The sequence below is a fragment of the Grammomys surdaster genome, unplaced genomic scaffold (genome assembly GCF_004785775.1).
Source record: "Grammomys surdaster isolate TR1022 unplaced genomic scaffold, NIH_TR_1.0 278, whole genome shotgun sequence".
Classification (NCBI taxonomy): Eukaryota; Metazoa; Chordata; class Mammalia; order Rodentia; family Muridae; genus Grammomys; species Grammomys surdaster.
The window spans coordinates 3422023-3440122 of record NW_021604719.1 but is presented as its reverse complement, the minus strand read 5'-3'; the positions used below and the strand labels follow the sequence as shown (position 1 = coordinate 3440122).

General features: G+C 38.1%; 1 protein-coding gene across 1 annotated transcript in view; it reads right to left on the bottom strand.

Annotated features, from left to right (window-relative positions):
• Positions 1-18100, bottom strand: part of Kcnn2 (potassium calcium-activated channel subfamily N member 2) — a 132937-nt gene that overhangs the window by 21888 nt on the left and 92949 nt on the right. The window contains exon 4 of the mRNA XM_028777191.1: positions 11470-11611. Within this exon, the coding sequence (XP_028633024.1) occupies positions 11470-11611 (142 nt within the window). The remainder of the gene's footprint in view (positions 1-11469; positions 11612-18100) is intronic.

Genomic DNA, 18100 nt, shown 5'->3' with positions numbered 1-18100 from the left:
TCCTCTGATAGGTGAAAGGGAGATCAACAGAAAGGGGAATAAGCAGCATATAAATGATCTGATTGGGAAACCAGGACACAACAGGAGACTCTAAGAAAGGGCTCTAATTAGAGAGGAGAAAAAGGATAAATACAAAAGGAGGGCAAAACAAGCGTAAGAAAAGTCATGATGGACCACACGTTCAACTACCCAACGACAACAACAGCAACAACTTATAATACACACACATATAGGTTAAGTGGAAATTTCCAATTTGAACTCATAATAGTCCCTACAAGAGCCAAAAGATTATCTATTAAAAAACCCAGCACCATGAATGAGAAGCCCTCCTTTCTTTGACTTGTTGGCTAGGGTTGTCCAAGAGACTCCCCAGACATTAAAGGCTATGACTATTGCCTTTGGTTAGGACCCAAGGGTATAAGTTAAGTCCCTGTTGCTGAAGAAATCAGAGGCCCCTGAGCTGCAACTGACTTCAGTGTCTCTTCCCAAGGACCAGTTTTCATGGTATCAAAAGGTGCCATGCAAACTTCCAAAGGAGGGAAACAACCAGCAGCCCTACTCAGCTATGACCCACATGAAGTACAACAATGAACTGGCATGGTACAATAACCTTAAGGGTGCAGTACAGTGACCACAGCTCTCTAATTAGACTAAAACCATGCATGGAACTAGAAACCTAATCAACTATACAGAACTAGAAATTCATGGATCATAAATAGTAGTCATAGGTTCTATTCTAACTAAACAAGCATATCCCTAACAGCAATCTAGACATTTGTTCTTATAACCACAGACAAGTATAGTCCTTAACCCTCATCAAGGAAATTCCTTTTTTTTTTTTTTTTGAAACAGATAGAGACTGCTACAGAAAACCACAACCAATCAAAATGCAGGGTTGTGGAGTTCAGCCCTAATCAATGTATCTACAAAATAACTCCTGTCCCTAAGACCCAGGGAACATTATGGGAGCAGAAAGACTGTAAGACACAGAGGATCTGGAAGTTTGGTGTGAGACTATGTCTCCTAGTAATGTCAGAAGCTACATCCATACAGTCTCACTGATACAATGGTATAAATTTGAGCTGAAGGAGGACAGCAATGCCAAAGTGGATGGAGAAAAGGCCATATGGACTTTCCCTTACAGACAGAATAATTACAGACAATCAAGGAATGCTGAGAGTAGGAGAAATCAGCTTCCCCAGAGAAGAGTACACCAATTTGTTACCCAACACCAAATGGTCATCCCCGAAAACACAAAAATATATTATACAGACTGAGCATGATACATTTGGGATTAAACATGTATATGCATATATGCTTTTAATAACACTTAATGAAAAAAGAGGCCATGAATTTAAAAGAGAATAAGGAGGGGAGTGTTTGGAGGGAGGAAATGAAAACAGGAAATTATATATTATAATCTAAAAAAAGAAAGCAAAAGAAAATGGCAGTTTTTATAAACAGTACAAACTGTGTAAATGATCAAACATTTTAAAAAGTAAAATAAATTTGTACTTTAAGAAATTATGGGCTGGAGAGATGGCTCAATGGTTAAGAGCACTGACTGCTCTTCCAGAGGTCCTGAGTTTAATTCCCAGCAACCACATGGTGGCTCACAACCATCTGTAATGAGATCTGATGGCTTCTTCTGGTGTGTTTGAAGACAGGTACAATGTACTCATATACATAAAATAAATGAAAAAAAAGTATCTTTTAAAAAAAGAAGAAGAAAATATTTAACCTTACTATTGGATATATTCCTATAAGCATTAGTAAAATCAATTTACAGATACTTTGTTATAAGTTTACAGAATTTTTCCATTTTTATTTGAACTAATAAACATGACTCAGTACTACTGAGTTGTAAAATCAAAGAGTGAATGGGAGTCGGGTGGGACTCCCCAAGAATGAGCTATTGCCATTATAGTAGAGTGGCAAGAAACAGAAGAAGAAAAATGGTAGTGTAAGTACATTTATTTACCCTGCTATAACCTGATAGTAACAATCACAGAGATATGGGCCCCGATGAGCGGATACATTTTATGTAAATTTACAGTGTTTGATGATCTTTTACCTAGTTCTGTGAAGAAAGTTATCATCAGAAAGGAAAGGCTATAATCAGAGACATTGTCTAGTTAACCCTTGGCTTTTAGATCCATTGAAAGCTGAGTTAAGGCAGGATTCAATTGTAGACCTGGATTAATTGATTTCATTTCTTATCCTTTGCCTTGCCCCATGAGTTGATATCTATAGAATCACACATTTTCCCTATGTGTTATCATTTCCATATCCAGGATACATTATATATCGAAACAAATGTCAGTTCACCTAATTTTCTTTAAGTACGAAGGTTTAACCATTGAGTGGTATTGGTAAATATCAAACAAGTCACCACTATTCCTTTTGAACCTCTGGTTTATCTTTTTTGTTTTTTAATTGTGCATATGCTATGTGTTTGGTGGAACTTCACATGGGTCTTAAGCAAGACCAGTTACCCAGCCTCTGAGTCTTTACTCCAGCCCTGTAACTGCTGCTGCTTTTAAATCAGTACTTCACAGCCTTGATCATGAACTAGACTCCCTTGGAAATTTTGCAAGAGCCCCACTATTGAGAAACTGTATCTGCAACGTGTTCAATCCTGCAGTGAATGATTCGCTGTAGACAAAGGAGGCTGTGAACAGAATATAGTGAGCTGCTCTTAACCTTAAAAAGAGTGATAGCTCTTCCAGTTACTGGTGAAGATGGTAGAAACATGCAGGTGTGAGGGGTGATGGGTACCATGATATACTGTGTTCCCTGAAGACAATTAAAGTAGTTTTAGTGCTAGATCCTGATGAAGGAAGAACAGATTTTTAGGAAGAAACATCTGTACCTATGCTGTTGGCTTTTAAATTTTAGCTACAAAGTCTAAACAAGTGTCTGACAGTGGTGGGCTGATTAACCATTAGCCACCTTCACTTTCTTCTACCCAGGCTGGACCCACAGGGACACCTGTTGCTTCTTTGATCTTTCATTTTCCTCAGTGGGGGCAGCTGGACTCCTCCAACAGGCAGAGAATGTGAAAACCAAGGGGGCTCCAAACTGCTACAGACAGCCATGACAGGGCAGCTGGCACAAGACAATGAATATTTTTCTCCCTGGGCAGGTGGCCACTGCTGAGATCCTTCTGGAAAGAAATCAAAATCCCAATAGGAGTGGAAAATTACTGGCATCTAGAGCCTTGGGAAGCAATTTTTCCTTGTGCTTATTCTGGGCTCTACTCTTTCCTGTTGCTGGCCCATTTCTTGATGAGTGCTCTGTAACTCACCAAATGACTTGTGCTTTAAAAGGAGCATCTTGGGAGCAAAGCAGAGAAGCAAGTGAATTCAACAATTTAGTAATCTCTCAACTCTTACCTATACTTTCCACTCCTTTATCCTAACTGTCTGCCTGTAAGCTGCACCCAGTCAGGCATTTAGAAACCCTGCTGTTGACATCAAGTATGATGCCCACACCAGTATTCTCAGCACTTGGCAAGTTGAGGCAAAAGAACAGGAGTTCAAGGTCATCCTCAGCTACATCGAGAGTTGGAGGTTGACATGGGTGTATAAGAGAGAGAGTCTTAGAAAGCCAAAAAATTACATAAAAATAAAGAAAAACAGAAATAAAGGGGGTGTCTTAGTTAAGGTTTTACTGCTGTGAACAGACACCATGACCAAGGCAACTCTTATAAGGAAAACATTTAATTGGTACTGATTTACAGGTTCAAAAATTCAGTTCACTATCCTCAATATGGGGGCATGGCAGCTTCCAGGCAGACCTGGGTCTGGAGTAGCTGAGAGTTCTTCCTCTTATTCCAAAGGCAGCTAGGACAAGAGTCTTAAAGCCCACACCCGCGGTGACACAACTACTCCAACAAGGCCACACCTCCTAGTTGTGCCACCCCTAGAGCCAAGCATATACAAACCATCACAAGAGGGGAAAAAATAACACCTTTTAAATATAAAGCCTTATCTTAAATACAAAGCCGTTTTCTCTGTATGTTTCACTGTCCTTGTAATTAGGAAAGCTGTAAGCTCAGACCTCTCTAGGTTTTTTAAATATGTGTATGTGTGTAGAACTATGTTTCAAAAATAACTTCAGTTGTTTAGTTTTTTAGAGTTGTGCAAAACAGAACTGTTTGTGTCAGAACATTTTCAAGAGTTCGAGGAGAATTCCTCCTGGCAGGTGAGAAGCTGTAGTAACTGAGGCAATGGGTCACTGCTCTTGACTACCCAGTGTCTACTTCAGGCCATTCTGTTTCATAATGTAAGAAAGCAAGTGTGGTTTTACATTTTCTCCAGTGCTCATCACCACCACAGCTCATGTAGAAACAGTTGGGACTAACATATGTTCCTCTCTGGAATTAAGATTCCTGTATGCCTTCAATATGATGAGTCATGGTCCTTTTACCAAAGTTAGGAAATAAATCCTGGCTTCTTTTCACCCATTTTAATTTCTGTTTTTAATGAGAATCCAAAGCAAATCATTAACCTTCCTTCTGGTCACCTAAAACTAATGTGAGGCCAGGGTGGGTCTGATCCATGTATTAAAAATAAGAGTGTAAGTTTTCCTTCTATGCATAGTTTATCATCTTTTCGTCTACTAAAGTAAGTGACAAATAGGAAAGAAAATTGGAGAAGTGAAGAGAGGTGGAGTCAGCTTGTGTCAGAAAAAGCAAGTCATGAGAAGCAGTATTAATGTTCTGCAGCCTGAGCCGGATCAAACCAAAATGGGAGCTGCCATAAGTTTTAACCCATTCCCAACATGTACAAGGCATTCACTGATGACAGATAAAAGTGTTGGCTTCTCTGTCCTCCATTAGACCACAGAAGTAGCAGCTATTCTGACATCTAGGATGCAAGAGAAGCTGAGGATATCTACCTCCTGAACTGTTCCTTGATTAGTGCTCTATAAATTTGACAGCATGGCATTTTCATTTCCAGTCAACTAGTGACTGTGAATCCTGTAAGTGCTTTCAAGAACCATCTTGAAATACTACTTTGGGATGAAGTTAACATAAAGACACAGATATACAAAAAAATGAAGCACCTTTGATAGAATATTGTAGGACTGTTTCAATTATTGCTTATAAAAGACATCTTCCAAATATCTAACTTAATAATGGAATTTATGATTTTTATTTTTAATCCCAGAATCCCTACCTCTAGGTTAATGCCTGTTAAAACCACTAATGGTCAAAGTGTTTCAGTCTTAAATTATTCTTGTGTGGTTTGTATAATAGTTTATTAGTGTGAAAACTGCAGTTTAATAGTCAATTTAGAGTATTCAATGATAAGATTTACCAAAAATATACTTTTTAAATGTTCATCTTTTAATCTAAAATGAATAGAGCCACTTAAAGGTTAACCTTTATTTTACATATATGAATGTTTTGTCTGTCTGTATGTTGGTATATCATGTGTTTTCTTGGTGCCTATAGAGGTCAGAAGAGGGTATCAGATCCTCTGGGACTGGAGTTATAGGTGGTTTTAAGCCACTATACTATATAGATGTTTGGAATTTAATCCAGCTCCTCTTGCAATAATACAGCAGCATCTTTCTAGTTCTTAACTTCCATCTTAATATATCTATCAGCTTGTTCTTCAAGAAGAAGGTAAGCAAATATTTGACAATATCACTCACCTTTGTATTTCGGAGGCTGACTGATTCAATAGCTAAGAAGCATAAATATATTTTACTGCCCTTGCCTGACACAAATAATTATGTTTTCATAATAAATAGGCAAAACATCAATTTTGGCAAATAAAATACTCTAAATCATTCAAGTTTAATATTACAACCCATGAGAGTGTTACAACATTTCCTCAGGTCATGAAAATATTTCCCTTTATCAAAAATGTCCTCCCTCTGATTTTCTTTAAATCAAGTTGGCATTACTGATGGAGGTCAAGTGCTCATTTTAAATGCCCTCATCCTAAGGAAGGGTGTGCTGGGGGATGTTTTAGTACTGAGATGAAGCCCATGGAACTAGGAAACCCATTTCTATGATTTGCTAGGTCAGCTCATTCTTGTACTCTTGGGCAGGAAACAAGGAAGTATTGCATAAAACTGGTCATCTGCCCTGAGTCACTCTGCATTTAAAGCTCCTTATTAGAAAGACTGCCAGTGTGAGTTCATGAACTTAGAGAGTGAAGGGCAGTTCTGAAAACTAAAGCGCTGTGTGGTTAGACAATTTAGATGGTGTTATGTCCTGGCAGGTCGTAAGACCGCCTAGGTACACTTGTCTGTTGTTGGGAGAAAGCAGCTGTCATGTTCCTTATAAAATTTCCCCGGGATTGATCTGAGTTAGTCCTAGAAAGGATAAAAGTTCTGGTTAGGCAGTTGATCAGGAACTTAATTTTCTGACTGACAAAGCCCAGAATTCTTCTTTCTTTTCTTTATAAGATACACTTCTGCATGAAATTAAACATCTACTCTTATCGATGGACCTTATGTGATGGGATTCAATGTGACCTGAGCTAATTCATTGCTCTAGTCCAGAATGCCTTTGAACTGAGTAAAGAGAGTGTTCCCTCAACTGACACCAAGATATCCAACAACCTTGAAGCTCATGGAATTACTATCCAGTGTTCTAGAGTCAAAGGCAAAGTGGTATAGAGGCTTTACCCTGAACTGACATTCTCTTTGCTTCCTGAATAAAGTTAAAAAGTATTAATTAGTGTGGTCTTTTCAAACTGCTATGTACTGGGAAATATTTATACAGAATTACTAGTGAGATAGAAGAAACCTGACTCACCTAGAGACCTGAATTTATTTATTTATTTATTTATTTATTTATTTATTTAGAACTACTTATACTCACACCTTTGATTGGATGGCTATTACTCTATTTTAAACAATTATGCCTCAAAATTCATTCATCCATAGTCTAAAGGGCCAAATGGCCAAGAAGAATTACCATCACATTATAGAAGCAGGGAAGCTAAAGCTATACACAAGTCATCTTTCTAGTAAAAGTGAAAAGGTACCCTTATCAACATGATTCCTCTTGAAACAATTATATATACAGGAGTAAAAGAAAATGCACAGCTTTTGGGGTGTGTTCCATTCACACATGTAGATTGAAAATGGAAGAAAGAATAGTGCTAGGTAAAATGAGGACTCCTATTATAAAACTGGAGATAGTTAGAAACTAGTTGGTGCTGAAAACAACAAGACTGAAAACTGACCATCCATTTGTCTTCAAAAAGAGAAGGAAATAAGTTAGAATTCAGTTCATTGTTTATGTGAACACCTCAAACAGGACATCTTCAGTGCTTCCTCAAATGGAGGAAGAGTAGCGAAATTATTCTTCTATAACCTTAATGCTTTTGTACTAAAGGAAAAGTAGTGTGACTTCTGTTAAGCTCTTCCATAGTTTTGTGTTTTAAACATAACATTCAGCAGGGGCTGAGATGAGGATTAGGATGGCTCAACTGGTGAAGTGATTGACAAGTAAATAAAAGGACCATTTTGGATTCCCAGCATTTCTGTAAAAGCCCCCATGGTAGCATGTGGGGTTTGTTGACCAATCAGTCTACACAAATCAGTGAGCTGAAGCTTAATGAGAGACTGGTTCAAAAAATAAGGTGGAGATTCATTTAGGAAGATAAATGATTTTGACCTCTGACCCTTCCGTACATGTTTATGTACGAAAAATATGATGAAGAGAGGGAGAGAGATATCTTATTCATAGGTAAATCTTGGCATAGGGCATATTTCTATCTTCTGTTTCTGATCATCTCTAAGAGAAAAGGGGAGAGGGAGGGGGAGAAGGAGAAGGAGAGGGAAAGGAAGAGAGCGAATGGGAATTAAACTTGGACCTTCAGCATACCAAGCAAGTACTTATGACTGAGGTAGATTCCCAATCCCAATGTTTAATTTCTTCCTGAAATCCATCCATATCCAAGTTTTCCCTATTTTAGGAATTCCATAATCACCTGTGTCTAATACTGCAAACAAAGCTAGAAGTCACAAGAAAGACTTCGTGTATTCAATTCCCAATAACCAATTTCGGTAAGGATAGGCTAATTTTTAAATATTTATTTACTTACTTAATGTAGATGAGTACTCTATATACATGTATGCATAACAGAAGAGGGCATTAGACAGAAGAAGGCATCAGATCACTTTATAGATGGCTGAAAGCCACCATGTGGTTACTGAGAATTGACCTCCTAAAGATCAGCCAGTGGTCTTAATTGCTGAGCCATCTCTAAATCCCTGGGACAAGATTTTGTTTTGTTTTTACTCACTTTACATCTCGATCACTGCCCCCTCTGCACAGACAATCCCTCCCTCCACCCCTGGACAGGCCCAATTTTTATAATGCTATTTGGTTTTCTATTAGAAATGTTATAGAAAACAATCTCTCCTCATGGCTTCATGATATATTTCTGCCCAGAGTAGTGCTGAAGTAAGCTTAGTCTAATGTCCTTGTCTCTAAAAATACACGACCCATGGCACAAATTCAGCTTTTCAAAAACTTCTAAATTATACCCTAATTTTGAGTTTTGACTAATGTAGGCAGCAAGGACAATGGCAAGCTATAATTCATCAGTGTCAATTAGTGTGAGGAGGAAAACAGGCAGGGCTCTGAGGAGTCTTTGTAGGTGTTAGCATGTAGACCAACTCTCCTTCAAAATGTAAGCAAACCACATGAAGTGTAAATTCTATTAAAGTGTCATAGACACAAGGGTTAGAAAGCTGAGCAATCAAGAAAAACAGACGGCAGAGTACTTCAGAAGTAACATTCAGTGATGCAGAGTGACCCTGGAATGTCATCGGAGGTTGTATTTCTTATTCGCAATTTATTAAAAGACTAGAGCCAAGACATTCAAGGGAAATCTGTCAATACATAGTTTACATAACTATAGTCTATAAAGATCCAAAGAATAGGCAAATAAATAGTGAAATGAGAAAATATCTAGGGCTAAGTATTTACAAGTTATCATACTTTCTGTAATGAAAAGAAAGTCAAGCAAAATTTGTCAAACATACTTCATCTTCAAGAAACTAGCCTTGTGTAATGTCATATTCTTTTGCAAAGCCCACTCAGACATTCTCCTGAAGCATTGCTCTGAGTCTCTAAGGAATTTACAGAGGGTATAATCCACTTCTTAAGACACTTACCCCAAAGACTGCCCAGTAGCCTGACACTATTGTTCTCAAGGGAGAGCCACTGCACTGTTCCAAAACACTTCTACAAAGGCTACTCAAGCATTTGTGGATTTCTCTATGGATGCAAGTAAACAGTCTTTAATTAGATCAGTTAAACAATCTGCTCTTACTTGGGAGAGAGAATGGAGCCCCTGAGTTTCAGAATGGACTATTGTTATTGTGTGAGCTTGTAGAGCAAGAATGGAAGTCATGTACATTTGTTTCATTATAGGTCTTTTTTGTCTGTATAGATTAAAGGATGCTTAGAACATTCTTTCCAAATCAAAGATCAGTAGTGAAACCCAATCAAGGAAGCAGTTGAAGGAGGCGAACAAAAGATTCTGTGCAGTCAGACAAGACTTTGAAGAGGCAGTTCTGGAGATATTAGACACAAAGCGATATTAAGAGAAGACAGATGTATCCCAAGGTGCCTGTGCCCAAGAAAGGTTAAAGTCAAATTTGTATCTGCAACAAAGGTATATGAGTCCCTCAGTCACCCCTCATTTAGTAATAAAATGGATACCTCTTGCCACAAAAGGAACACCTAGCAAGTTGATCTTGAGAACGACTGAAGTAAGACTGTAGTTACCATTTCTGTTTTTATAAATAGCATTGTTAATGTCCCTTGTGGGGTTGTTATGGGACCTTCTAAAAATATACTTCTATACATTTTATTTCCCAAAGTTTTATGCTATATAGCAAAATACTATTATTTGAGCGAAAAATGGGAGATATTCTAAAAATCAAACATTTAATGAGCTATAACAGGTATAATGAAAAAAGTCAAGTTGACTAAATTTACAAAGATATGTTTTTATTTTACAAGGAAACAATGCTAAATTATGGCTCTAAATTATAATTCTTATAATTTGGGCTTGATGATCATCCTGATAATACTGTTGTCTTTAAATTGGTATGGCTGACTTCCTTATCTCTGTTCAGTTCTACCCAGGGCAGAAACATGCCCCCATTTTCCTGGTGCTCAGGTTCTCAGTCCTTTTAGGTAACTAAAATTTTTAGGGCAATCTTCCTTAGCAGATGCAGTAAGTGACTCCTATCTGGGTGGACCTAAAAAGGCCAGATGGTATTCTCTCCTGTGTGTGGCCAGTGTAAAGATGTTGACTTGACATTCTCCCCTTTAGGGTACACACTGAGTTTTTGTGCCCATGACTTCTCTGCTATCTTACTGGGTCAAATGGTCACCACACAATCTGCCACAAGGGATGCTCCATTGAGAAGAGCAAATTGGCATTTGACTGCAGGTTTCTGAGTTGAGGTCTTGTCCAATAGGGCTTTTCCTGCCACAATATATGTACAGTAAGCCCAAAAGGCAGAACATAATGACCATATTCAAAGCTACATGCTCACTCTTACTTTGCCTTAATCTTCAATCAGTCTTCAAGGAAATCAAAGCTAGAGTGGCCAATTTTCATGATCTGTGTACCATTCTTTCCCCTATGAGGAAGATGTTTATTTCATTTAAAGCTAACTTTACCTTTCCTCTGGTCTCCACCAGTTCTTTGGCTAAAGAGGTGTGGCAGCCTTACCTATCTTTCTCAAGGACATAATGTTTTCCTAGTTTTCATATAACAAAATGAATGGCGTATATACAGTTCAGGCTACACAACAGTGGAAGAGGGGCAAATAACATACCCAAGTTTGCTAGGCCCCCTGGGAAAAGATCCTGCATCATTCACCATTACATCAAACCTCCCCTCAGTGTCCTGAAATCCCTATTCCCAACTGTGCATGTCCCTCATCACTCCTGTCCACTCACTTTATTCAGATGTACTGCAGTCTTTATCTTGAAGCTTTTAGACAGAATGTTCCCAATTCCTGGTCATTTACCCAGAAGTTTCACTTCATCTTAAAAGTCAATTCCCTACAGGTAATTCATCTGATAAGGATCTATTCTCATTCCTTAGTTTCCTAAACAACTTGAGATTCACTTCTTCCTATATGTACTCAGGTGTAATTAACAATCATTTGTCAATTATTTTAAAAACATAAGTTTTTGCTGGAGGGTCCAGGGAAGCAGGGCAGGACCAGCTTGTGTTTTGTTTTGATGTATTCCCCAGTAGCTCCAAAACCCATGTCTTTCATCCAACCAACATTCATTAACAGAAAATGTAATATTATATAACATAAAATAGGTCTTTAAGCAGTCAAAATATTTCAAAACTTGTTTTTACGAGCAAATCAGTAACTGACAATCACTTATACATGTGGAGTGCTTTGGGTCTCTTCTTAAGCATAAATAAAAGAGATGGAAGGGGAAAAGACACTCACCATGATTCCAGTAAGCAAGCAGACTCCTTTCCCACAGTATGTGTTAGGTACCATGTCACCATAACCAATGGAGAGAAAAGTTATTGATATCAACCACATTGCTCCAAGGAAGTTGCTAGTGACATCCTGTTGATCATGGTACCTGGAAAACAGCAAGTAGAGACAGGGTTTATAACCACCCTCCAGTACAGCAGCTAAGAAAGATTTTGTTGATTTGATGAATTCATTATATTGTTTGTAAACTCTTCTCTTTAGATGTATTGAGGTATTACAAAATAAAGTCAAGAAACCACTGTCACTTAAAAATAACCAGAATGAATAATTTACAGAATGAAAACCAACATTCTCACTGCTGTAAGCTGTCATACATGCACACATACATGTACCTCTGTAGACAGAGTCTTAGCATTCCATGTGCTTATGTGCCCAACCTTTGTGACAATGTGCCCTGTCTCAATCCCATGCTGCATGTGTAGTAATAAGAGTCACGCTGTGTCCTTTCCTGGGACTATGTTTACTCCCTTGTTGTACTCATTGTCCTAAATGTACTAAATGTCTCAATACATTTATGTTGAAACATGTACAAGCTGTCTGACACTCAGACATATAATTATCAGGCCACATCGATTATCAGCCCTGGAAGAGTCTGCTATGAATCATATCTGGAATGTTCCAGGGCCAAGTGGCCCTCTTTGGTTTCTACAGCATTTAAACTTGACCTGTGGTCACCAACAGAGCTCTTTGCTTTTGACCCACTTGCCACTAAGGACCACCTGTTCTTACTTCCCTCTTAGACATTAGCTGAGAGTCCTTCACTGGCATCATTTCCTGCTGTGCCTTCTAAATACAGAGAAGTCAAGGTACTGTTTCCTGTTACTTGTATTAAACAAGGTGACAGGTTGGTTTGATCAGAACGCCAGCATCAGGAACAATGAGGACAACTACTGTACTGCCCTAAGAAAAAGATGAGGTAGAAATATCGACTGTGCCATGTAGATGCTCGTTTCCATGATGTCCCAGAGGCTTTCCTTATTAAAGAGAGTCCAGAAGGCATTTCTAGCATGCCATGGAGACCAATATGTATATTTTCACCAATTATGGTGGTAACATAATGAGCAAAATGCACAGAAGAAGTATAAGACTGTGGTTAGTGCTGGGCTTAGCTGAACAGTTTTCACCTAAGGGTATTGTGTTTCAAAACATAAGGAAGTCAGCTTTGGCTTATACCGCATTCATGGTATCAAGGTGCGTTAGTGAGTACTCCCTGACATCCTTGTTTGGGGAATATGTTACTCTACCTGTGCTGTGGGCTGCACAGGAGGGAGGAGGGGGCAGAGTTCATTTTCTCTTGAAATTTTATTTGTGAAATGAAAACTTCTTAACAAAGCATGATTTGTCAGATCTCTAATCTCCCACAAGCCCCATAAAATACATTAATTTTTTACATTAATGTAATAATAATTTAATTAATTATTATTAATTAATTTTGTTCTCAGTAGGGTCTCAGCAGTGCCCCCGTTTAGCATGTAATATTTTACAACCTAGACCATCATACTGTTAACTCTCCTTATATCAACAGTTGTGTCCTAGACTGTTTCACTGTCTAGTCTCAGCCCCATGTTAAGTGAAATCTTGACTTTGAATGTCTTCTATACCACCACTGCAAGTACCAGAATACTTATTTGCTAGGCATGTGGTTTTTTCCTTAGGCAGAGGAACACCTAACTGCAAAGAAGAGTTTTAGATTTGCTACGACAACTTGGGGTCCCTGGGAATGCTTATCTCCTTACTGCCTATGAGGAAACTACAGCCTTGGTGTGGGTGTGGACATCCGCTCTTCCTTCAGCACTTTGTATTTGGTTTTCAAGATGTGGTGTGGTACTTGACCTCCAAAGGGAACTTGAAGCACTCACTAGAAATATTCAGCTTGCTCTTCCACAGTATCTTCACCTTTGACCATGAAACATCTTGAAAGTACAGTTAGTCTCCTCCTTCTTCGTCCCTGTGCCAGACACTCAGACTGATACCACTGTATCATTAGCAGACACTTATAAAATGCTGTGTGCCTTACACTGTGTCAGAGACCATAAACCCATAGTGGAAGGTCTAATTAGAAACAGCTATGCTTTTAGAAGTTGAGATTTTATAGCCTGGGATTCCAAAAATTATCTTTTTTTTTTTTTTTTGCTTATGAAATAAAACTCTGAAAGCAGCTCAGAGAAGGGGAAAAAAACCTCTCATACTAGTGTTTATGTTATATTTAGACAGGCTCAGTTGTGAATAGTCAAAGTGAGGTAATTAAGGACCAAATTAGACACTATTAGAATAATCACCTGATTTCTTTCCTAGCAACTCAAACCCAAATATTCTATTAGAGGCATCAACATGGTGACACCATCACTTAGACCATCCTCAGCTTTTGGATCCATGCCAAAGTCACAGCACCATCACTGATTAATGCATATAATTTAAGACTATAGAGACATGTAAACTTTTCTTATACTAGATCACTTCACAGACTAGTGAGAGAACTCCACGCTTGGTTGCAAGAAAACCTGTCTTAGAAAGACGTGAAGAAACCTCTCACGTGGTAGAGGCAGTCTCTGTCCAGCAGGGGTGCTAATTTAATAAAAGATATACTAAATAATAGTCAACCTTTTAAGATAGGGACATCCAGAGTTCCAGCAAAAGACACTTGCACTGCAGCCTACACTGCCGGCACCTTGAGCTTTGTAGATTTAAACAGCTTTCAGGTCTGAAAAGAGCTTCCTCTTTTAGTTCCTATGCCTTATTCATCTCTTCATTCACCGCTGACTGTGTCTAGCACTGCTTAACAGACATGACTGCTTGATGTTAAACTGAGCATTTGCTCAAATTCACCCAGGGTTACTTTCACTAAGGCATAGGCTGGCCCTGCCCAGCACTCCCGCTGGCCCTTAGCACTGCAAGGCAAAGGCTAGCTACCTTTTCACAGTTCCCCTTCTCCAAACTATGTCCTGGTCAGTATGGTACTGTAGGCTTGTACTGTTTCTCTCAGCATTCTGCTATACCTCTAACAGCTTTTAATAAATGTCCATATGAATTACAAGACATGTAATATATATACTGTGCTCATCCATACTGTCTTTAAAATAAAAATAATAAAGAATTTGAAGACTAATACTGGGTCTTATTTGATTGCACTATTGTCTAGTTCTGGCAAAGTTTCAGAGGGAGGTTGGTGCTCATTGGCTAATAAGGCAATGTTAAATTTGTTATGCTTTCCTGGGCCATGTGGTAGGTTTTCATAGGCATACCCAGATTCAACAAATAGAGAGAAAGGATTGCTGCTCATCAGTCAACATGAATTGTATTTGTAATGTTATATCCCAAGGCTTATGCACAATTTATCTTTACGATAGCAAAAAATAATTCCATCATGGATGTTAAGAGCTGACAAACTATTTCCATGAATGTCCCTCTATTAAGCATTTTATTAATATTAGTAATGACAAAAGTATTTCAAATGTCAGTTCTGGCCACAAAATTCAGACTTGGTTAAATCATGAAAAACATTACAGAGATTGAATGCATGTGATAAATAATTTCTTTTCTAAAACCATTTCTTTCCTGAAATAACATTGTAATTATGGCAACCCAATAAAAAGACATAAACTTTGAGCAACCAGAAGAAAGCAAAGGAGGCACCAGAGAGAAGAAGGAAACTTCAAAATGAATGAAAATGTGTCCTGTTTTCAGCCACAATGGAACAATGGGTTATTATATTTAAACTTTATTATGAACAAACATTTACAAATCTAGTAAAATTTGAAATAATGCATAACAAGATATTGACCATCCATCAAGAACAGAAAGATTCTGGAGAGATGCTGAACAATCAAAATGAACTGCATACTTGTTTTACTTTAATGCCCACAGATAGCCCACAGATAGTCTACAGACTGTAAGTCAGGAAGGAGAACAGGCAGAGCTCACAGGCCTCCCTGAGTTGAATATGAATAGCACAGTTGGATTCTAAGGAGGCTAAAGTTTTACAGGGCTAAAAACCAAAGGAGGGAGATCTGTAGAAGAGAAGAGATCTGCAGAGAGTCTCCTTGATTCTCCCAGTAAGAAGTACATGCCTTCATGCAAAACTACCTGAAGCTGAAGAAATGGGAACCATGTATAGAAGTTGATTCAGAGCCATCAATTGAAGATAGACTATAGGACATGACAGAATATTGAGAGGAGACAAAACTGCTAATCTAGACATAATAGACTTCCACTTACAGACATTATATATTCTACAAAAGAAGCATTATAGTAACAAGCCAAAGAAAAACTGATGGCTCAACAAAAAATGTGAGAAGAAATAACACAGATTCCAAAGAAGATAGAAAGAGACGGTAGAGGGTAGAGAACAGATGAGATAAATCGAGTGCACAGAGCTCGAAAGCACAGTTACCCAAGTATATCCCCAATCACATTAAATATAAAGGGCCAAGTATCTCCAGTTACACAGATACTAAGCACACAATGCCTGGGTAAGGTACAAAACTGATAACTGAAGGAGTGATAAGGAGTGACAGATGGAGCCACAGGTGACTGTTCTTCTTGGCCCTCCCAGACAACAGAACCAAGAAAGTACATTCTTTCAGTACAGAATGGAGAATCAGAGACTCAGGGTCCAGAGAAGGGCAGAAGAAATGCTTAGAACTGGTAAAGATTGGGACTTCAGGTATTTAAATAAACTGGTAGCATCCATTCTTATTTTCCTTCATTCCCTATCCCTGACCATAGTATGAGAAGTTGATAATAGAGAAAGATTTTTTTTTTATTGAGAAATGGGACAGCCTCAAAGAAAAAACAAAGATAATATATTCATACTAAGAAACACCCGCTTTCACCCTTTGCCAAGTCTTACTAGATGAATACCCTTTTCTTCTAAACAGAGCTTCCAGCTGGCCTCCAAATCCCCCTCTCAAATATAAATGAACAATAGCTGGCACATATTTTATGCTTTCTGAAGAAAAAGTACAGGCAAAATAGAAGAGGTAAATGGGAACAGGAGAGGGAGAAAACAGCAGGAACTTGAGGCAACGTAGACATGGATAGGTGGTCTTAACTTCTGAAGCTACATCATAGACTGCTCTAAGGAAGCATGGTAGTGATACAGTTGGGGTGGGGGACAATTTAAAGTACAATATAATCACAGCCATAGCATAATTCCATTGCAAACTGATGCAAAGCTGCTAGAAGACAAAGAGAAACACATACACACACACACACACACATTTCCAGGAGTGGAGATTTAGCATTCAGCAATGGCCTTTCCATAAGAATACTGTAAATTCTTCAAAAAGCATTTTCTCTAAAAAAAAATTTTTTTAAGAAAAAAATTTAAACATAATAATAACAATAATAATAAACAACCAAGCCAAAGGATATCATGGCAAAATGCAAATACCAGGCAATGAGAAATTAAAAAATTAAAAAATTGTAAACAAATTAAAAAAAGGAAAGAAAACTAAACCCTAAAAATTATTATTTCTACTTATATTTTAACTATTATATATGTGTTGGAGAAAGAAATCTTTGTCTTCTGGTGTTGCAGTGCAGAAGAAGGGATCATCTAGGTGGACAAAGAACTGAGTAGTTAGAGTCCAGGTTCATTCTGCTTGGCTTGCACATTGAATAGTCACAGAACCTGTATATGGTAACTCCCTCAGGAGGTAAGATATGTCTATGAGTCTGTCAAATATCATGGTGAATCATGAGACTATCAGACATAAGTCTTTCACTATAAGTCAAGTGGTGGCAAACCTGACTGTCAGCAACAAATCTGAAAGTCCATGATTCCAGGTGCAGAGTCAGAGATGTGAGATGAATATCCACAAATGCTTCCAAGCTGTAGCTTGTACATGTGGTTTCCATTTACAGTAAAATCATATAGAATAGGTGGCACAACTAATCCAGACATATAAGAATGCAAAACAGTCAAAGAAAGATAGGGAGCTGAGAGCCAATGTCCCAGACAGAAGAAAGAACACAAAGCATTTCTATTGCTCTGTCAAGGATGTTCATTAGTACTTCCATCAGAGTGAGCTCGGAACCATTAAGAAAACACTGTCCATTACCCCTCAACTAACTACATCCAACTCTCCCAAGGTGGGGCTATGACATATGGATAGATTTTCTTTTAAGCTTCCAGGAGATTTTAGGTATTATTTAGCTAGTCCTATTCAATCAAATACTGAATATTGCCATGTATAAAGGCACTTTTAGAGACACAGAGAATGCATAGATGAATCAGAATCTGTGTTTGCAAAAACCTGATTTTGGGTAATAAGGGGATAGGAAATCTAATAAATATAAACACCTACTATAAAGAGATACTGAGGGAAAAATATAGAAGTCATGGAAGATAACAGCACGGATGTGTGACACTGTGACAAATGCCTGCAATCAGTTTACATCCGAGTTAAAACATAAAATCCAGCCAATGCAAAAATGTTTACTAAAGCCTGAGGGTACTCTGAAGTATAAATGCTGTAATGATAGGTAACAGGAAACAACCTTGGAAACAGTTCTCAGGAAGTTATTTCTGAGCTGGGAATGACTAGAGGCTGTAATCCATGACCTGCCTCTCATT